At 41.9% G+C, this 23369-nt stretch overlaps 1 protein-coding gene across 1 annotated transcript in view; it reads right to left on the bottom strand.

Moving 5' to 3' along the window:
• FREM3 (FRAS1 related extracellular matrix 3) overlaps positions 1 to 23369 on the bottom strand; it is a 113049-nt gene that overhangs the window by 46466 nt on the left and 43214 nt on the right. The window contains 8 exon segments of the mRNA XM_075709437.1: positions 11461 to 11550; positions 13470 to 13636; positions 13638 to 14542; positions 14545 to 15642; positions 15644 to 16458; positions 16461 to 16740; positions 16743 to 16820; positions 16867 to 18901. Coding sequence (XP_075565552.1) covers positions 11461 to 11550; positions 13470 to 13636; positions 13638 to 14542; positions 14545 to 15642; positions 15644 to 16458; positions 16461 to 16740; positions 16743 to 16820; positions 16867 to 18901 — 5468 coding nt within the window.

Here is a 23369-nt window from a genome sequence, read left to right on the forward strand (position 1 = left end):
ATTAGGATACAGAACCAAAACCATGAAGACAAACAAAATGTTTGCATAAAATTAAATTCTGAAAATTTGCTTACCTCCAGCATACGCTATAGCATAAAACTGCCCCAAAACACCGAATTAGTCCATGATGATTTAAATCATAGCAAACAAAAAATTCCTTCAGATTTCCTATGAAAAAATTAAAAAAGGGGAAAACATGAACACTCTCTAGTCCACTCTGTTCACATCAACTTTAATAATTTTTATAACAAGGTGCCAAGACTCTCTAAAAATGTAGTCTGTGGAAATAAAGATTAGTTTACCTATTAAAAGAAAATCAAACCACACAATGATAATAAGTCTCTTGCTGCTACTACTATTTAATCTCATTCTTAATATATGCAGTTTGGCGCTCCTTTTTTGCACACCTTATCTAAGAACATGCCACCATGGTAGGTGACACCTTAGGTTCACCAACCAAGCAACTTTCCAGCTGCTTTGCACCATCTGAGCAGCTTTGTGTAGATGGAAGCAGCTTACTGAGGACCTGTGCTGTTGCTCCTGTTTAGAAAATGTTACAGTCTATGAAGCCTAATCAAAGCTCACTGGATTTTTTTGAAAGACTTCCATTGAACTAAAAAAGTTTTTATCAGGCTCCTAGATGAGAAAGGACATGCAGACAGAGACAGAAAGAAGCAAAGGATTAAAATAAAATTGTAAATCATATTGTATAGCAAAAACATAGCTTTATCTTTTTTAAAGTATACTTCCAAATTTACACATGTACCATTCATTGGGCTCTTTAGCACTGGGTTAAATGAAAAGTAGACTTGTGGGTTGTTCAAAGACAGCTGTTAAATCTATGCAGAGTTGAGTGGAAGGGCCACTGGGCTACCATAGGTGATAAACATATTTGTTAAGAAAAGGGGAAAAACTACTTTTTTTTTTATTTAGAGTCTGCTTACAGAAAGCACAAAGAGAGATAACTGTGGCTTTTGGAGGGCAAGATGTAGGTTTCAGTGCAATTACTATATAAACAAGAAGATAGCAATTTTTTTTTTTTTTTTAAGAATTCATCTTATCCTAAGCTTTAGTCCAGTGAAAAGATACCAGCAAAGAACTATTTAATACACATGATTTTGAAAAGTTACCACGGAGTTCTCTGTACTCCATTTTGCATGATTAAAAACAAGTACTCAGCCATGAAATCCTCTACATACAAAGAAATGTGGCTTAAACCTTGCCCATTTCCTATGCATTTGTTGTTTAGTTTTTCTATACTGTACTCTTATGACATTTTTAAATGAATACAGTTTCCTTTCCTATTAACATATTTCTTTACAGGCACATATGCCGGCACTAATGTTTAAATATGGTATTTACTTTAAACAAGTTCAAAAATGTTTTTGACAAACAAAATATTAGTGTTCAGAAGCAGTTCTCAGTGTGTGCCTTTAAACATGCATAATAGGGTGGTCAGATGAAGACCAATGAAGGCAAAAGCAGAGTTGCCCTGCTTGCCCCAACAATTATCTCAGGCACTGTGAGAATGGAGCTGTACAGCAGATCCCAGCTACTTAACAAATTCAAGATTTAACACTATTAACTATGTTCAGTGCAAACACTCTGGGGGAATTTTAGTTTTATCTGAATCCCAGTATGTAATACTGAGACAACCACAGCACTGACAAGAAAACAATGTGACAAAGTTTGTGCTCTGGGCTGCAAAAATCCCTTTCTCTCCTTTTAACTTCCTCCAATATGCTCAAATAATGATGAGCATAATTAATAACAACATTTCCCAGTTTAGCTTTCATCATTAAGGTTTTAAATTTAGTTGAATATCAAAGATCACACTCCAAAGTGAATCTGAATTCAGACATAACTGCACATGTGTGGATCTCCAGCTAAAGCATATAGGACTTTCAAAAAAAGCCAGGAAAGAAAAATCAAGTCCTTTTTTCTTAAAGTCTGTATTACTGTTTCAATCTAGCACACTTATGGGACTGAAAAGTAATTTCTGAAAAGCCATAATATTGGCCAAAACTGTCTCCCAGCTGCCATCTTCTAAAGTAGGTTTTGTTGTGACATTGATAACAAATAGGTTCTGTGAGAGAGAATTTTCAGGATTGAGAGCGCCCTGGTTTTAATCTCATTCACACTGGTGCAATACTAGAATTATTTTTTTAGCACCCATCTTTAATTTCTTAAAATTCTTGAAATTAACAGTTCAGTCACAGTCAAATCTCATCTAAATCCTGGGACTCATATGCTGTTATTATTAGAAAAAACAATGGTCAGTGGAGTATGTCCTGGTTTCAGCTGGGATAGAGTTAATTTTCTTCCTAGTAGCAGGCATAGTGCTGTGGTTTGGATTTAGTAGGAGAAGAATGTTGATCACACACCGATGTTTTAGTTGTTGCTAAGTAGCGTTTATACTAGTCAAGGACTTTTCAGCTTCCCATGCTCTGCCAGGTGCACAAGAAGCTGGGAGGGGGCACAGCCAGGACAGCTGCCCCAAACTTGCCAGAGGGCCATTCCATACCATATGGCGTCATGCTCAGTATAGGAACTGGGGGGAGTGGGCCAGGGGGCAGCAATTGCTGCTTGGGGATGGGCTGGGCATCGGTCAGTGGGTGCACAATGCAATTGTGCATCACTTGTTTTGTATATTCTTTTATCATTATTATTATTATTCTCTTCCTCTGCTGTCCTATTAAACTGCCTTTATCTCAACCCACAGGTTTCACTTTTTTTTCTGATTCTTCCCCCCATCCCACTGGCAGGGGGGAAGGTGAGCGAGCAGCTGTGTGGTGCTTAGTTACCAATTGGGGTTAAACCAGAACAAGGAGTATCAACATGAGATGAGACTCAGGACTTTTTTCGTTTAGTTGAGGAAGTCCTCAAAAACCAAACAAAACATGCAATTTTCTTATTAGGTGCATGGCAGGTGAGCGAGTACCTCTCAAGGCTGGTTCAGCTTCAGAATTGCCAAAGCATCTTTGTTCCTTCATCCAGGCCTTGTAAGATCCCAGACAAAAAACAAAGTTTAAACGTAAAGGCAAAACAGAGGACAGCACCTTCAGAATACTTGTTTTGCATACAGGGCTGCTTCCATAGAGTTGGCTTACAGTGTAATTAGTACTACTCTGGGTGCCTGCTCCCACTTCAGATACACATCCTATTTGCTACACACACATAAAAGGTACAGATCTGAACCCTATGGCTACTGGCTAGAGAAGAATCTTAGACCGCAAGGACAGGTGTTGCCCATAGCAGAAAATAATGAGGCTTTTACAAACATGACCTTCTAGCTCTTAAGAACCAAAGTTCTTAAGTACCAAAAAGCCACAGTCAAGGAGATGGCCACTCTGCAAATACCCAGCATGTCTCAGTGAAGATGTGAAGGCAACAACTGGGAAAACAGCAACACTTGAGCTAATGAAAAAGAGAGCAATCAGTGTGGAATAGAAATTATCAAGTGCTGAGTGTCAGGGTTATGCTTATATCCGTTCAAAGGAGATGATAGTCTGTCAGTATTATGTCTTTGGTAGCCATTGTCATTGTCATCAGGACAGAACTGGTTAGCAGGTAGAGATCAGCCTCTTCGAACTGTTGTCTGTTAGAGCCTTCACATCCTATTTCCTTACCTCTCTTTTTGGGCCTGCCCTGACACTGTGTATTGACAAGGGACAACAATATGAGGGGAAAAAAGTTAACACTTGTAAATCAGATAATCATTCTTTCCATCCCCAAAGATTCAAAACATAAATAACAACATCATTTTTTACAAAGAAATGCTTAAATTACTAATGATGTAGGAAGGACAGAAATGTTCAGCAGAGATTTCTTTATCGATAGAAGCAGACTGATAGCCTTGTATACACGAGAAGAAAGAATTACTTTCTAAAGCAGCACAAACCACTAGAAAGGATTAAACACTGTGTACTTAGGGTAGATATTTTTAAAAAACAACAATCCCATGTACTCTTCAAACACATGTAGTATATGCCAATAATAAAACAGCTGGCAGGTCTTACTCTCCTCCAGAAAGCACTATTTCTAAATGGGATTAACAAAAGTTAGTACTCAGTGGGACGCTAATCAGTTCCTTTTGTGATCTAGGAGCACAACATCTTTTGTGGTAATACTTGATAACTTGTTAAAAAAGTTAAAAAAGAGAGGCAAGAACAAGGAAAAATTTACTGAACTGAGTTGCTCAGTAGGCAGAGTCTATTCAAACAAATCCCATGTTTCAATACCTCCAACTGCAAAGTTTTACAGAGATTTTTATAGATCTTATCAACATATAAAGTAGGTAGCAAGTATGGAATGAGGCACCTTGTCGTGGAAAGCTGCATTTCTGAAAATTATCTATCATGCAAAGCAGAGAAAAATATCAACAATAAATAATCTACTGCAATACTGGAGCTAGAGAATCCTTTCTTTTACGAAGTGGAGAGCAGCAATTAGGAGCTTCAAGGTCAATTTTACTTCTCTACATTACTGAGAATCAGAAACCAGCACATGGTTCTGCTTTCTACAGTTAAAAAAAGCCTTTGAGAAAGTGGGGAAGACACAGGAAAAAATAATTACTGCCTCATTGAAAAAGTATTTCATATTAGGAATGAAGTTCGTATAGATACCTACATTGAGAAAAATAACGCTGTGGCAAGAAACCTGACAGCTCTAGCTGGCAAACAGCTTTACATAACAAAGCAGCACCACGTGCAGAGATACAGGTTTGGATTCTGACTGGACTTCAAAACCTCAGTCCAAAGAAAACCAAAAGGTACTTTGACTGCAGAGTAGAAATATTCTTTCTAGGAGAAAACCAAGAGTGATAAATAACTCTTCAATCTATCAATCTACCACTGTCATGAGATGAATTTGTAGCCCAAAGGTGAAGCTGGGCTACTCGAGCTTTTGTAAACACACACATTTTCCTCAGTGCAGATGATTAATTACTAGAACATATCAGCATGGAAAGTTATGCCTTTTTCATTTACTTATTTATGCTTTTAATGGTAAAAATCAAGCCTAGATATTCTATGAAATGTGTTAGTTCAAAGACGACACTTCTGGACTCAGTAAAATAAATGAGAGAAATTACCTGGGATACACAGCAGTAGTGGTGTCAGGTCATAGAGAGGAAAATGAAACTGAAAATATTCAAATAGGGATGACCATTTGCCTCTGCATCTTTTTGACTCTCAATCAGGCCCATCAAGCACCTCAAGATGTCAATAATATTCATATACATAGTGGGGAGACAAAATAGACAAACTTGTGAATTAAGATTTTCTTGTGCCCTACAATTTAACTGCTCTCTTCCAGGCATCTCACATTATACAGTGTGTTAAAAGTAAAATTTGCCAACCATAGTGGTAAAGAAGAACACTTCATTCTCCTCCTCTTATCTGTATTAACAAATGCCATATCCTTTCTCTGTCTCCTCTACTCCAGAGTGAACAGTACCAAATCCTTTAATCTTTTCTTACCAGTCAAGTTTTCTAGATCTCCAGTGATTCCCATTTCCTTCCCCAAGACAGCATCTCCAGTTTTTCTACACCTTCACAAATTCAGACAAAATTTGTGAAGAAGTCTAGTAGGGGACCTATTAGCACTGAGTGGAATAATTATTTCTTGCATCTTAAAAACAATACTGTCATCCAGTTCCTCTGTTCTAGCATGATTGTTCTCTCTTACACAGTAATAAAAATAAAAATCTTGCATAAGCAGGAATGGTATCCAACACTTCAGAGGGGAGGATTAAAATAAAATAATAAATAGATAAAGCCTTGTCTTCAGGTGTGTAACTTTATTCATTTGTAAAATCTGGCTTTAGAACTGAAAACACTGTATAGTGCCTATCTTGAAACACCAACAGATGAAGGGATGAATCAAAGTCATGTCAGAAACACTTCAGTGTTTTCATTCCACAGTTGCCCAGGTTCTCTCCTTTCAGCAGAAACATAATGCCTTTGCAAACAACTGTATCAAAATAAAGCCTCCCCATCTAATGGCTTTTCATTCTTGAGGGCAACTCAGGTAAAATGCATCATGCAGTTCTGTCAAGCATGACAGCAAATTAGAGCACACCGAAAACACATTGAAAATGGAAGGGATTTTCCCACTGAATTCAAAAGATTCCTGCAGTGCAAGTTATTTGACAAGCTTTGTTGCGTAAGAAATCACACATCTTTGCTGACTAATGTTTTCAAACTTTATTAAAAATCGAAAGTTTTTGTAAACCCCTTAAAAATTCTATTTAACCTGAAAGAAGTGTAGCTTTGGGTTTGGGGTTTTTTTAAGGCTGCTTGGAGATGGCTCATCAGTTGGAAATTCTTTGCCTCTTAAATGATGCACCTTGGTGTCTGAAAGTGGTGAAATTATATCACTGTAACATCTGTTGCAAAGTCTGCAAACTATTTTCAGATTTGTGGATGTGAGGAGATAGATGCACAAAACCTGCCTACTAAAAAGGAGCAATTTTTAGCAAGAGGATGTTATACTGACTTACACATGGTAACACAAAGCTGATTTCTAAAATCATTAGTAAAATTAGAGGAAATCTTACCTAGATGTAAGAGTAGACAGTTGTGTTAGATAAATAGTCATTAACACGCACAAACCTCTCCAGATATTGTCTGACCAGTAACCACATTCTGCCAGTTTAGCTGATCAAATTCAAACCAAGGATTGCTAACAAACTGCCAGAATTGCCGTATTTCAGCTTGCGTTACAAAAGGAAACAACAAAACACCATTTAATTCTGCCAAGAGATTAATTTTTCACTTGCACATTGTGCATTAACAAGAATACCTATTCTTAAGTGACTAGAGATCCTAACATTTCTAGATTTTATAACCATGTGACTTACTATAATATCGTATTACAATCTGTGAGAACCGTGTAGCTCACAGAATTACAAAAGCCCGTATCCTTGTACCTTCTTAGGTGCCAGCTTCAATCAAAACCCTGACAGGTTATTCAGAATTAAGGAGCCATACTCCTTGCCTAGAAAAACATTAACAAGCTTAAAGATAAAAGGCTGAAGCTCCTTATATTAGCCTCAGAGAAACATGGATCAGCCCCTGGATCAACTCCCTGGCTGAAGAGTCTAAGTCTTTGGAAAGCAAAAGCTAAGAAAAAAGGTGGAAAAATCACATACTACCAGTGAACTACTAGGTTTTCCTTAGGGTTTTCACCCAACCACACCTCCCCCATGCAATTTATTTGCAGTAGCACCAATCAAACATAGGTGAGAAGGCCTCTGAGTGAAATCCCAGGCCAACTAGAATTAATAGCAAAGCTCCTGCTAACCTTAGCAGGGTCAGACTTTCACCCCGCAGACCTGGGACCACATTGAGCAAAATGCACAGAACAAATTCACACTTTATAAAGAAAAACTTAGAATATGATCTACAGAGCTATTTTTTACTAGCTAGAAGTACATAATACAACATTTTCTTTAATATTTTATGGATTGTAAATACTCTTTAGTGCATTTTGGTAGGATTCCTTTATCCAAAGGGAATTCTAAGTTTTAAAATCACATTCCACACAAGGTTTGAAGGAAGCCCGAACTAGTCCCACAAAGTTCGCATCAGCAAAACATTGTAGCTTTCAGTATCAGCAGCTTTCGTTACTCTTTTGGCAGCAGTAATTGAAAAGAAGGTCTGGAGGGCAGCAATGACAGGAGTGTCAAAAGGTTAAGTGTACTAAAAAAACTACAAAACAGAAAAGGTGAACTCTACAGGTAGATAAAGGAGTTACTCATACAAAATATCACTGAACATAAACCAGGTGGAGAGGCATTAGACTAACCAAGTCTGACTAAGCTGATCTTTGCATGAAAATCACCGAGGAAGAATAACAAATACTTCCAAAATCAAATATGGTAAAGTCAAAAATAACCACTCTAGGTTTACTGCATGTCATTGCTCCATTATAAATCTTTCAACAAACTTAGGGTTTTGCTATCTGTATACTCACTCCAGGTATAAATAATGAAAACCAGCTGAACCTTACCTACTTTGTATTCAATTTGTACCAACATTTGGTCTTTGAAAGGAACTGCAGGCTCAACACTGAACACTCACAATTCGGAGCTGCCAGCATGCACCAATAACTAGTATGTTAAAATTCTAGTACTTCTGCCCAAATCTTCAGTTTAATGGCAGGAATGGGAACAGTTTGCTCAAGTTAGAGGGATCGACTTTTCTGAAAGCTGCCAGCCATTCTTTCTCACACATATCACTGATAAAGGTTTCCCAGCAGCTCTCTTAAATAGCAGAACAAGTAGTTATCCACATAAAGAACCTAAAGGAATCTTTCCTACCCTCAGGTTAGACAAAATTCTGTTATTCAAAAGGTAGACTCTTCTATTAAAGGGTGAAACTTCTGTCTGGAAGAACCTGACTCTTTGTGCAATGCATTTTCTCCTCGCATTCAGTACACACACACACACACTTCATTGCTCAGTTTCCTTTGTACTGATGCAAAATCAAATGCTTTTAATAGGATTTTAGAAGTTAGAACATAAAACCATAGAAAATAGCAGGATCTTTCTTGGGTGTTGCTGAAGCAGTTGCAAACTGTACTAAAGCAGCATACATTCTCTCCTCCTGCTAGGCCTTTTAGGTATTTTTCCCCTGAGTTGTACAACAGCTATTACAGTTGTGCCTTCTTTCAGGCACTCCCTTAGGAGGTAAATGTCCCTGAGGGAATATGTTTAATGTATTTCTAAGCACGACAGCCATCAAAAGACTAATCCAGATAGAATTTCTTTTCAAAGCATTTCCTTGTGCTATAGTAGTAATGACAGCCTTGACTTTTCAACCTTCTTTCCCACACCAAACAAGTTTTAAGTGAATTTCCAGATGTTACTCGCTCAGCACACCTTCCTGTAGCCATGTACTCTTCCTGTAGTTGTGCCAGTCACATCAGTATACAACCACCCTTCAGTCAGTACATACTTTCATTATAAGCATAGCTGCACGCATTTATTGCCACAGCTTTTCTTACTGTTTGTTGATATCTGGAACAGATGACGAAGTAATCTAGCTGAAAGAATCACTCCATTTAGCAGAGACTGAAAGTGCTGTTAATGAAAACATCTAGTAACTGACTCCCTTTGTGTCCCTGGGTGTATAAGGAATAAGAATTACCATCTGTTCAGTCATGTCATTCCTTCTTCCCCGTTGTTTCTCATCATTATTATATTGCCCCACTTAGTCATGCCACAAAGACTTGTATATTGATCAAGCGACAGCAAAATAAGATGTCTGAAAGAAACACAGGTAGCAATTCACGGCACCTTCTCCTTCGTGCTAAGTGAAATGTAAGCAAAAACAGACAAAGAATACATCTCCAATCTTCCTTCAATTAATAGCCCCATTTGATTTTAATCGCATCAGTTGCACGCTACTTCAAAAAGAGCTAGAAAATAATTGGCTTGTGAAATCTAGCCTGTTTTTTCCATCTCCCTCAGCTGGCCAACATTCAACCTTTTTCTTTCAGCATAACCGGAGGAAGCACAAACCAAAAACCATTTTCAGCCTGTCATAGCTTTGTCTCCCAATTACTCTACTGGCCTTTAAAACAGAAGATCTTTCCAGCTGTAAAGTTGCCAAGGATGAAAAGTGCCAGCCATGGGGAACGGGTTGCTGCGTTTTTCACTTATGAAATGGGTCTTCCAGTTTCCTGAAGCCCGGTGTAACAACAGCTGAATGAAATTATGTGCTTACCCAAACCTTAACTAGAAAGGAAAGAGTATCCTTCAAGTTATGAATACTGTGCAGATTCCCAGCTGCCTACTATTCCACCTTCATCTGTAAACATGAGAACCTTGTCCCCAACAGGATCACAATGAACCAGAGGTTTGGTTGACCTAATATTGAAAATGTTTTAACGTTCCTTAAGCTACATAATCTTTCACATATGAGCAAAGTGTCAATACCAAATGGCTCGTTCCAAATGTTCAATTACTTCTCAGACAACTGAAAATAAACAAGTCACATTTCATTGCTTTGCTAACTGATACCCTCAGTGCACTGCCTGAAAACAGTAAGTGTTGCCCTGCAGATGGGATGATAAAGAAAACACTGGAAGTCATATCCAAGGTGCTCGTGTTCACGTTCAAGTCATAAAATGAATGGATTCATCTCAGCTAATCAAAATGTCTCAGCTAACCAAAGCTGAGACAGATCTTAATACATAGCAGAATGCTTATTTCTCAGGCACATGCTTATCTGTGGCTGGGTTAGGTTATAGCAAATGGTGGGCATAAAACTACAATATTTATATGGCTACGAGAACAGAAACAGACTGATTATAGATAGAATGTAATAACTGGTTTTCAAGAGATCAAGATGTACGTTTTCTGGTTTGCAATAATTAGAATAGGAAGCCTTAGCAAACTCAAAGAAGCTATTGCTTTTCAGTGACTATCCTCATAACTGTCAACGCAGATTTCTTTTTATCGAGTCTGCCGATTTTGGACAAAATATTTTAATGGTGTTTCAGACTTGTTTTGAGGCCTGTTAGGAAATACTCACAAATTTAATTTTCTGTCAAATGCTGTGTTAGAATGCTATTCTGACATATTCTATGCGCTTAAGATTACATCAAACTAGTAAGGAAGTTTACAGAGATTATTGTGAAGGCATATCCTTACACAGAAGTTATTTAACTGAACTGCAAACTTATTTTGCAAATCTTCCTGTCTGCCTTTAATTAAGAGGAACTTGTGTAAAATTTTGATGAATTCTCTGTGAACTTAACTCATGTGGATGATTGGGGAAAAATCTTGCAGCCTACAGGAAAAAAACAATACACAAACAGATCAAAACAGATTTTAAATAAGAGTCATTAAAGGAATATGCAAAAAAATGCAACATATTTATATCAACTGATATGTGTAATCAGTGGTCCACTGAAGCCTTTGAAACAATAACATCTATGCAAAACAAGGATGTGCTTCTGTATAAATAAGAGCAAAATGGACTTAACCAGCCCATCTTACCATTTTGCCAGGCTCTCAGCCATTATCTAGACCAAATGAACTCTCCTTATTTAACAAAGGTTAGCATTAATTTTCTCTTTTAATTCAGTAGTTGGCCGTGATTCCAAAACTATAAATGCTCCACCTTGCATGGCTGAACTTTTGTAACATGCACAGCTGACTGTGGTGGATTGATTGTCACCACCAACAGTCCTCCACAAAGGCCACTGAACAAACAGGATTGTGACAACGGTATATCCCGCTTAAGAGTTCATAGCTTGCCATAGCAGTTTGCATTAATTGTAACGTTATACATTAAAATGAATAAAATATCCCAATTTGTGTTCGTATGTGTTCATGGCACTTTTATGTATTACTTATAAAGAAATAATAGATGACTTGTTTATTTAATGTGAACAATCTTCCAGATGGTGCAATTCCAAGATATGTACAATTAAGCATCTTGATCTTACCATTGTCTTCAATGGAGAAATAGAAGATGTCACTGGTAGCATTATCACCTTCCTTCAGGACGTAGCTGATCTTCATTTCATCAATATCAGCTAAGAAAAGAACATGCTAAGTTAATAATCATAGAATTTTACTACAGAATATAGGACGCAGTTCATTCTACCTTTACTATTTGATTACTTACTAATAAGTTGGCTAATTTGTGGATAGAGCATTTCAGCAACCAAACTTGTATAATGCGATATGGCTACTTGCACTTGTCTGCACTCAGCAACACAACGTATATTTAGTTATTAACTCAAAGAACAATGGCAAGAATACAGTGAGATACAGTTTTACCATAAATATTTATTTTTAAATACTAAAGTCACAACTTTGGTTCAGCACATTAGGAAGAATTACTTTGCCGTAACTAAAATGAATCTATTGGGAGTAAAGATCTGCCCATTTTTTGAAGATCAGTTTAACTTTAATTAGTTTTTTTAAATTCTTCTGTGACACACAAAACTGTTGCAGGTACGTTAGGAATGAATATGAGAATGTATTAAACAAATTACAAATAGGTCTAAAAGTCCATAAAATTCTGATTTGATATTCCCAGAGAATAGGGGAAAACCATTAGGATATTTCTACTACCCTAAAGTTGCAGTTGTGTTATCCTGTGTCACATTTCATCAATATGAAGACTTCAGAGAAGTCTTCTACATTTGCTTTTAGTTTAGTTAAATAAACAACAATTTCATTTGATATAAAAATATTTGGGATATAGCTAGATGTTCTTTATACTCCATTTAGCATTAAGCTGTTCTAGAGCTAATTCTGATCTACTAAGAGACTGGGGTAACCAGTTGCTTTTGTTCTGGCATGGCAGATTTGGGTGCTTTCTGTCAACTGAAAATGTATGAAACACTCTTGAATGAATGGCAAATGATTTTTCACAGCACTGTAGTTTGGCAGATGAACTGCAGACTTTTAAAAATAGATTGTGTTATCGTAATCTTAAAGCTACAATCTGTCTGGAAGTTACACATAAATACATAAAACAGACATAAAGACTTTTTCTCTCCCCAGATTGTTTTCTCTTGCAAAAGAAAAGTAACGTACCTGAGCACATAAAAATAACAAAGACCTATAATCCTATTATGGTGTCTAATGGGAATTTTAGTAAATGTTGTCCCCCCTGCTGATAGTCAAGGCACACTGGAGGTAGGCAAAGTCTAGGCTGGAAGTTTCCTTGTGAAAGCTTTCAACATACTATTCTACCCAGGACAGATGAATGACAGTCCTAAACCCATCAAACTCCCTAAGATTGGCCGGAGCAGAGGGACATTTATAGAGAGTCTGGCTGCTGTGGCTGCGCCCCACCATCCTCTGAGGTGCTTCTCTCTGCACAGGTTTGGTGAAGCTGACCAAAAGGAGGCCTCCCTACCTACTGAGCTTTCTCTGTGGAACAGAATCACACAAAATGTAACCCAAACTACCGAGGCTACACTAGGTGTCCCCTGCCTCCTTTTTTTCTTTTCTTTTTTTTTTTTTTTTTTTTAAATACTAGATCCAGTGATGTGCAGAAACGTTAAGCACCTTTCCAAACAATTTTCTCTAAGACAATAGTGATTTTTGAGCCTGGGTTTAATTTCCAGGCAAGCAAACAGGTACTTCAGTCTTCAAAATTAAACTGGTGCAGGATCTGCAAATCACCATTTCAGATTTTATCCCATCATCTTATGAGCAGTACCATGCTATGTACATGGTAAGATACACATTTAACACACAGTAGGAAACATATTAATGCATGCACATACAACACAAAACTTTTCTATTGTGTCTTCATAGATAAAACAAAGTTTCATTTCTAAAATGCATGTATTATAATTCTGATCATTTGCATATACTTCATAGTTTAAAGACATTACTTTCTAAATCCCCTGAAACAAAGTTTCAAGTAACATAACACAAAATAACTGCTCATTGAGCCCAATGTTTATAAGCAAATACAACCATGAGCACCAACCTTGCATAAATGTTCTAATGCTCTCATTTCCAAGGCTGGTATTAATGAGGAAGCCATGCTCTGGCCCATCTGTTATTTTGTATTTTAACAGCTTGTGTGGACTGTCTCGATCCTCTGCCTTTAGTGCCTTACTAATGATCAGGAAGCCTCGGTGCCCAGCTGGAAGTCGTCAGAGTAAGGGCACCCTTGTTCACCACTAACTGTGGCACTCTATTGTCCAGTGAACTGATCTGAATCTTCATCATCTGGGGTTGATGGATCTCCTTGCTAGTGTCAGGGAAAACACAAAAGTTTGTGTGGGTCCCATCAGTCACAGAGAAGGAGAAACTATCCTGGCTGGTTTCTGTACCATCATGTCTGTAGCTGATAAGATTCTCATTCAAGTCTTGTTTGGTGAAGCTGGTGACTGGGTAGCTGTTGTAGAATATCTGGCCATGCCCTGGAACCTGAGTGACTGTCAATAGGAGTAAATGGCCGGGCGTATCCCCATCTTCCACAGTCAGTTCAAAAGGGGTGATCAGCCTAGTCTGCCCTTCCTCAGCAACCAGGTCACCAATAGTTAGAACTGGCTTTTTATTGTCCACATCTGTGATGGGGACCCTGAAGGTAAAGAAGACTGGGTTATACCCATCTGTCACTTCAAACTCAAAACTGTCCATCTTCACCTCATCCTCTGCAGTGTGAATGTTGTAAATCCTGTTGCCAGCAAGTTGGAGTTGAGTAAAGGAAACAACGGGTACTCCAGGACTGTCTGAATTCTCTAGATGGCCCCAGGTTGGGGACTGGGTGACACTGAAATGCAAATTTTCATCAGAATTGTTAAACATCACTTGTGCTGAGCAGATCAGAGTTATACCCTTATTGATCACCTCAGGGAAGACCATATCAATGCTACCAATGGTAATATAGAAGTACCTGTCTATCAGCGCATTAATACCATCAGTAATATCAAATTTAATCAGACCACGCACTCCATGTAGGCCAGTATGAACATAGTGGATAAAACCCTGGTCTAAATCATCCTGTGTGAAGTTTGTGCCTTGTGTAACATTGTGCAGCACTTCCTCTTGTCTCTGTTCAGGTGCTGTAAGAAACCCTGCACAGGTGGCAAATGGATGACATAAACAAGGCTCTTGTCCTCTGAATCGATGTCTGTGGTTTTAAGGTCTTGACTAGAGATAAACTTTGACTTGCCAGTCTCTACTTCCAGACCACTGTTGATTGCCATCCTGGGAATCTCATCATCTACCAGGATCACCATAATCAGCATGTTCTGCTCCACTGTGTGGCGTCCATCAGTCAGCTGAATTTGGAAGCTATCTTCTTTCGTCTCTGAGTCATCATGTTCATGCACAATGCTGGAAGCCTCCTGGATCTCCTCCAGCGTGAAGCTGTGAACAGGCACAGTGCCTGTGGACAGCTGCCGCACAAACTGCCCACGCTTAGGAGGGACAAGAATAACAAAACACAGCTCATGTGGAGACATGTCTGCATCAGCTCAGTTGAGGATGGGAGTGTCAATCACCGGGCTCATCCCCTCAAGCACCATGAATTCACACATAAACAGTTCCAGCTTTTCATCATTCGCGGGGATGATGATGATGATGATGGGGAAGAACTGGTGAGGTGAGAAATTAACACCATCAGAACACTGGAAAGTGAATCTATCCTCCACAGGCTCCACCCCTTTATGAATGCTCTGCACATAGCTGACATAGCCTAGATGAACATCTTGGATGGAAAAAGCACTAATGGCAGTACCAGCTCTAGACTTCTCAGACACTGGGGCTGGAGAGACATTCTCCAAATATCCTGAAGTGGATTGAACTGTGACAATGCACAAGATGTCATCTCTGGGAGTATCTACTTCCTCCACATCCAGCTGATCAAGAGTTAGAGTACTCTTCCCTCCCTCAAGGACACTGAGCGGCTCTGCCGCAACCATCACTTCAGGTGCAATGCTGTCCACAGGCAATATAGTCACAGCCACCCTTTGTACTGTGCTGTCTCCCACCACCCATTCACTGGTGAGGTCAGAAACAGTGAGACTGAAAGAATCATACCTCTTTTTCAAGCCAATCTCTCCACTGGTGTGAGCATAAGCTACTGCTCTGCCGATGAGGTCATGCTGGGTAAACTTTTCTGATTGCACTCCATCCACGAGGATGTCACCCAGCTTGGGGGGGATCCTGCACAATGAAGGTCAGCACCAAGTCATCTGTATCCTTATCTGTACCCTAGATAAGCGACATAGTCATTTCAGTAGCATCATTTTCCAGGACATCAATGGCTGCTCCCACCCACCTGTGACCACCAGGGAGAGCGATACTTGGGTTTTCATCATCCACAGGCTGCACAGCAATCCTGACTGTGACTGGCACATGATGGACTCCATCACTCACTTCCAACTGATAAAAATCACTGGCAAACTCATTGCCGCTGTGCTGGTAGGAGATGAGCCCACCAGCAATATCATCTAGCAGGAAAGATTACCCTTGCACCATCAGACCCTCCTCCAGATAATGTAAATGGCCGTGCTCTGGAGCCTGAGTTACAGTGAAGACAATCTCATCTGTAGATGCATCCTCATCTCTGGCATCCAGTTGATTGCTGGTGAGAAGGAAGCTGTTTCCCTTAAGCACATTGAAGCCTGTATTGGTGATCTGAGGTGGCTGGCTGTCCACTGGCTGCAGGAAGAGAGTAAGGGTACCTTGTAGAGAATTGCCAGCTGAGTCCTCTACAAGGAATATCAACTGAACCACCCGTGGTGCGATCCCCAGCTCCAGGGGTCGACATGCCACCTTGTGCTGATTGACCTGGGCCTGGGTGAAACGCGCAATGGACGTCTCGGGACTGTCGGCCAACACAATCTCTCCAGTGACCACAGAGTTGTTCTCATCTGTGTCAGTTGGGGGTGTCAGTAAAGTGTACTTCAGCTCCCTGTCATCTGTATCCAGGTCAGTGTACTGTAAATAGTGCTTCTTAAATACAGCTGGTATTCCTGCTCTGTCATCTGCAGGCTAGTCCCTGGGTACACTGCAGGTGGCAGGTTGTCTACCGGTTGGACTTTGACAGGAAGCACATCCTCCCCTGACTGGTTAGGGAGGTCACAGTCATCCTGCAGCTGGAACACAATGTGGCCCATCACCGGGCTGGCACTGTGAGATCCCGTGTGCCTGAAGAACAGCCTCCCATCAAGGATGTCCTGCTGCAACCACTCGTTCACTACCCTCTCATACATCTGTTCATCCTCCACAAAGTGCCAGGGGAAGAAGAGGAGTCACTCTCCAACCCTGCTCCACTTTCCTTGCTCTCATAAGATGCTGGTTGCTCTGCCTGGCACAGCAGCAGCTCACCAAAGTGGTGGGAGTGTAGCAGGGACACTGCAGTCCCCAACCACAACAAATCAGACAGAGGTATCATCAGAGTCAATGTCTGTAGCACTGAGGACAAAAGGTGAGATTTGGATAGTTTGGTGCTTGCTCTGCACCAGCCCTGTATTTGCATTCAGCAATGGTGGCTGATCGTCATCAGGAGCAATGGTGATGGGGTACAGAAATTTGACCTGGAGCTGCCTGTCTGCCACTTGGAACACAATGTTGTCACTGTAGCTGTGCTCACTGCCATCATGCTGGTAAATCACCTGCCCTGCTGCTAGCTCTGCAGCAGTGAAGTACTTGCGACGGGGTGGTACACCCAGTACCTTGAGCTTCCCGTATCACAGACCCTGTGTGACCCAGATCTTCACCTCTTTCAGATTTTCCTCATCACTGATCTGCAAGTTGCCAGACAGAGGTTGTGACTGACCCTCAAAGAGCATCAGCTGTGGGCCAGCCACATGACTGAAAGTGGCCACAGGGGCCAATGTGTTCTTGGGCTTTACCAGGATCATGAAAGCAAAAGGCTGTAAGAAGGCACTGTCAGGGTCCAGCACTTCCATTTCCACCTGGAAAAGCCGCTCCTGGTCTGAGTCCAGGGTAGGGGGCTGGTAGGCAATCTTCAGCTCCCTCACCTCCTGCTGCATGAAGGCAAGGAGGGAGTGACTGGGGTCATCGGTGCTGAGCAGGAAGCCTTGCTGCCGCGGGTCACTGGGCCAAGCAGAGGTGAGGTTGAAGATCAGGAGGTCCGCAGGGGTCTCCAGGTCCTCAGCCACCGGCACGTCCGGGGTGAGGGCTGTGGACGCAAACAGGTCCGGCTCCATTATAAGCAGTACCAGGAAGCTGGGCTTGGGCGGCGTGTTGTCAGCCCCTTCATGGATCCGCACCAGCACCTGGAAGTACTCCCGCTGCTCTGGGCGGGCGGCTGGCAGCACCGACACCCGCGCCGGGATGCAGTCGCGGCCGGGGAAGGCGGTGGCCGCCGTGTGCTGGTAGCGGGTCCCGGCGGAGCGGTCTCCGGTGTAGCCGGCGGGCAGCGGTCGCCCCTCGGCGTCCAGCAGCCGCCCGTAGGCGGGAAGGGGGCCAGCGCCGGCGACCTCGGCGCTGAGCCCCCGCAGCTTCTCCACGGGCGGGGGCAGGTTGCGGCAGAGCAGGCGCAGCGGCTGGAAGAGCACCTCCACCTTCTGCGTGAAGGGCACGACGAGGGTCCGGCGGGGCGGGTCGTAGGGGAGCTGGAGGCGCAGGCGGTACCGGCCGGGGCTGCGGGCCCCGAAGCGGCTGTGGGTGACCTGCCCGCGGGCGAAGGCGCAGGAGAAGCGCGGGGGATGCAGGGCGCCGGCGGGCTGCGGGCCCGGCCCGCTCCCCAGCGCCGCAAGGGCACCGCCTGCCCCCTGGCAGCGCCAGGGCCGCCGCCGGGACCCGCGAAACGGAGCGGCCGAGGGGGGACGCGCAGCCCCCGCTTGGAGACCAGGATAGCAGCGGCACCGGGCTCCGCCGCCCCCCGCACACTCGGGAGCCCGGGCAGCAGCACCGCGGCCGGAACCCCCCGGGGCCCCGCGGCCATGGCCCGGCTGCTGCGGGGCGCCCTGCGCCGCCCCCCGCCCCGCCGTGGCTACTAAAGGGCCGGGGCGGGGACACAGCCCCAGGGCTTGGGGGGGGACACGGCGTCCCCCCCGGCCGGGGCTCGGGGCCGCAAGGTGCGGGCTGGAGCGGTGAAAAGTCCGAGCGCCCCGGGGCGGGCTCGGAGCGGTGCGAGGGGAGCGGCCAGCCCGCCCCTGCCCCCGGACCCCTTCCCGGCGCAGGCACGGGCGGCTGCAGCGGGATCGGGGGCGGAGAACCGGGAGCGGTAGCTGAGGCAGGAGAGCGGGAGCCAGCGGGTCAGGAGAGGCGAGGCGGAGCGGGGGAGATACGGTGGAGGCAGCGGGGAGCAGCCGCCTGAGGCGGCCGAGCCTCCCCCGAGCCCGTCTCGCTGCCGCGGTGGAGGAGCCCGCACCAGCTCCTGCGGGTGCCTGCCCGCCAGCAACCCCCCGGCCGAAAACCCGAAATACACGTTGCCTTTCGAGGGGGAAGCGAATTGGGCATGGAGAGGAGTAGATGCAGAACTAAGCAAACGCGACCATCCCTTCGTGCTCTAGAAGGGGCGACTGATATTTCATCTTTTCATACAGACAGAAGTTTCCTTCCCTTCACCCCCAAACTCGGCATACAGTTCGTGCTATGTGTAGACAATAAAGGGGGGTAAGGGGGCAATCAGCAAAACCACGCTGACTTTAGGATGTTTGCTTACTGCTAAGCAATTTCTCACAGTTAGAAAGAAGAGAGCAGCCTAGGCAGTTTCCACTTTGCTTGCAACCATTCCTATTCTGTCTCAGTTGCAGTCAGTCCTTGGTCAGGCTCTTGGCCAAGGACAGCAGATAAAAATGCTACCGGGTTTTCAAAAACAAGGTTTCTGTTGGAATTACTACTCCAATTTTTAATATTTTGGACATTTAGCCTACTATTTCATTGAAGTTGCTTAAAGCTTCATGTACTGTTTATGATTTCTTTTTTCAAATTCTTCAGGAAAACATCAGCAACTTACCGAGTCCCACTGTGCATGAAAATTAATTGCTTGCCCACTCTTAACTACCATAAAACAGGATTGGGCTTTTCATTCTTAAGCATTGTGCTTGCGTTCTGGTATCTTCATTAATAGCAACACATATTTAAAATAAAGTGCATAGGGAGACCACGTACACTTCTCTGGTTTAGTACAAGGTTTATGCAACCTTTTGCTATTAGTTTATCAATGGCTTTTTTTTTTTTAAGCGTAAGGAGTTTCTCATACATAAGTTTCCATGTACACTAGACAGCAGTTCTGTACTCCATGAAGTGTTCTCTGGAGTGAGGACTGAGCCCCTGGTGTGGTTGACACTAATGAACTTTTACTGGGATTTGTCCTTTCAGGAACCTAAATACATCCATCTTATTTGCTCAAGCCAACAGGATATTTCTGGGCAAATATCACTAGACTAATCGGTAACAAAGACACTGCTGAATAATCACTTACAGATAGAAGGGGTAGATTCAAAGCCATTATGCCAAGTTCTGTTCTTTGGTAGAACCATGTAACCAATAAGCCAGGTTACCCACTGAAACCTGTGTATACATCTACATATATACACAAGCACACAAAGTTCAGCAAATTTTCATTTTTCCCATCCTTAATCAAATCTAGGCATTTGTTCTATAAGGAACACTGCCAGCAAACAAGGTCTGTGTAAAACTGAAAGATTGTATGCTGTTTCCATCAAGTTTCCTGAACGGTAAGACAAATTTTCCCATTAAAATTCATGGAATGAGAAATGTGTTCAATTACAATTTTTATCTTGAGAGTGTGTTGAGCAGGAAGCATTGCTTTCCCATGTATTTGTGCTCAACCTGCTTCTATGTTTCAGCTTGTTGCAAGGTAGTATAATTTATCAGAAATACGAATGTACACCAGAAAAAAGTAGATTATGTACTATGAAGTCACGGAAACCTGACATTAAACGGTTGACAAACTAAATCCAAACTGCATGCAATGGTTCTGACTGCCTGGCTCATACCTGTTCTTGACTTAATGCCCAGTACAAGAATCGTTTCACTCATCTTTCTCGGTCACTGACTTGTAAAGTATTTCATCTTTCTTAAGTCATTGAAGCCCAGTCCTATAAGTATGTAGACATAGGTGCTCATATTACACGTTAAAATTGGTGGAAATGCTTTCATATATATTTGCAGAAAAGGAGTATTTGTTTTTCCAGTTCTTAGGACCTGATTCAAAGCCCTCTAAGTCCTGCAATCACCTTTCAGTTGGCTTTGATGTGCTTTGGATCAGTGTTAGTTATACAAGATATTTAAAATCAAGTTAAAGGAATTGTTAAATAAAAACAAAGTTTTACTTGCTCAAATAGCTTCATTGTGCCTTAAACATAGCCAAGTAGCTTCCTTCCTACAGTCATATTCCAGTTAAAAACAACCCCACTGTATTACAATATTAACAAGTTATGACTAACAGTATAGATCAGACAGTCAATAAAATGGATGCTTAACATCAGTGAAAGATTCTAGAGATCTTGAGTTATCACCATGTTAGTCCAGTGTTATAGTAGCATAATTACAACTAAAAAAAACCCAAAAACCTGAAGTTGCCCATTTTTCCTCTATGTTCTACATATCTTTTATTAATACTCCTGATCCCAAATTAGGCTCAAAAACATTTCTGCTCTAGATTCACATAACAGCGTTAAGTCATTCATAGCTAGGAGACAGTCCAAGCCTTGGTGCAGCACAACATACGCAGCTAGGTCCTCAAGTTCTAAGTCTGAGTCATGGGGTGGGGGGAGCAAAAATAGTTGCCCAGAGGATTCATTAAGCTGGAAAAGAAATTCTCCACCTGTTCCATTAAAAACCAGTATATCTTAGTTTAAGTGTTATGCTGACAAATTGTGTTAAAAAAAAAAAGTGAAGTTAAGGAACTCCTTGCAAGTGTTCCCTTCCGAATCAAAAATTTCTTAAAAATCACACAACTATAATTAATTTTGGATACACAAGCACTGATGCACTTTAACTTCTAGTAACCAAGTAGGTTGAGCCAATCTGAGAGTTCACTGTGGCAGCCCTCTGATGTGTTGGGAGCTAAGATTTCAGAGCCAATTACCATGAGAATTATGACCTGCAGCCCAAAACAGCAGACAGATTTTCCACAGAACTAGACTTACAGTAATCATACCAAGATCCTTTTTCACAGTCACATAAAAACACATAAAAATGCAACCAGAAAGATGTTTGAGTGAATATTTGCTACATAACTGATGTGTGAGCACTTCAAAAACAATATGTCTTCCAAAAATGCTTTCTGATGGTCAGGTTATTTCTCACACTTAACAGTGAGCATTATAAGCAAGTCTTAACAAGCATCAGTTAAGTGTGTGAAATATACAGAGATACAATAGATTGATATTTTTGCTTACTTTGGAATTTGTTGCCCAGTTGCCTCTGAATTCACTATTGGTTGTACAGCTCCAGCTTACTCCAGTTTAAGTCTCCAGTCTTAACTGTCTGGACCCCTCAGTGGTTTGGAACAGTCCTTTCCATGTAGCTTGGTTTCAAGTTTAAAAAAAAAAGTCAAGAATACCCACCTACTAGTGTCTGTCCATCTTTTTGTATATTGCATCTTGAAGTGAGGTAAAAGGAAATGCTTTCTTGGATTGATCTTGGAGACACTGGTTGGAGGGAAAGGACTCTTGAAGGTATTGAAATCGGAAAACAGGAATGAAACTGAAAAAATAGTCAAAGTGTAAAAATAAGTAATTTATTGACTTAACCTAATGAATAACTCTCTTGTTAAGTGCATAACTACATCTGCTCTCTTTTTCCTTTAATATATTTGTTTCATTTGTGAATGGCAGTATGAGATGCAGCAATGACCAAGTTAGACATCTGCCTCCCACCCTGGAAGTACTTAGATCTTCATTCCATAGTACTAGCGTCAGTCAAACACTGCTTTGCGAGCTTGAGCATACTAGTGTTACTTTCACTTAACATGCTTTTGATAACAATAAAAGTCAGCAAGGGCTCCCTTTAAAAAAATTCTTATTCAGATGAGATGCCCTGGTTTGGAAGCGTCAGGACCCTGCCCCATACCTTATGAGAGCTTTTGCTGTGCGATCTACCTTTCTTCTGCCCACACACCAGGTGCCAAACACCCCTGTTTGGAGGCTGCAAATAGCACACCAGTCCCTGGCACTGCACAGCATGCTGCCTTTGAACTTCATACAGGGCTTTACACACACACATCCCACCCCCAACCCCACCCCCAAATTAACATAGTTCCAACAGGAGAAGAGAAAAACTCTATCATATGGTGTTACATGATGTTAGGACATACTGAACTATACTGTATCATGCCACTGGGTCTAACTGGATGAATGCATGAGAGCAAGCATGTACCTGCACTTTCAGGCAGCAGAATTGCTGCACTTTACAGCTCACAGGGAACCAAGACCTGAGAAGAAAATTGAGTGGATCTGCAAGATCTCATACTATGAAATATATGTACCTGTTCTGGTAAAATAAGATGTTGAAACGCTTCTGCCATACCTTCTGCAATGCTCTCTACTGGAAATAGTTGTCCTGGTCAGCTGCCTATGTGGGTATAGATAAAGGTGGGTGTGTACGCTTGTGTACATACGTACAAATTTGATTTCTAAAACTCAGCAGCTTTATAGGACTTTGGGGATGGCAACATTATAGTCCTTAAAAACTCAAGAACTAGAACCAGGTTATAAACCTCAGTTCCAGGCTAGGGTCTTGGGACTGCACTGCTGAAATCCTTTCTTCTGTTGTATTCTAACCCCTTTAGAAATATTCATACAAGCTAAAAAAAAAAAAAAAAGCAGAGGGGTAACTGAGGGGTAACTTTTGGAGAATGAAGACCCTTCCCTAAATTCAGGGTACATAACCATCCAGCAGAGAACAAAGCCTGGAGATAAATCAGCTC

Source organism: Pelecanus crispus, chromosome 4, assembly GCF_030463565.1.
Source record: "Pelecanus crispus isolate bPelCri1 chromosome 4, bPelCri1.pri, whole genome shotgun sequence".
NCBI lineage: Eukaryota > Metazoa > Chordata > Aves > Pelecaniformes > Pelecanidae > Pelecanus > Pelecanus crispus.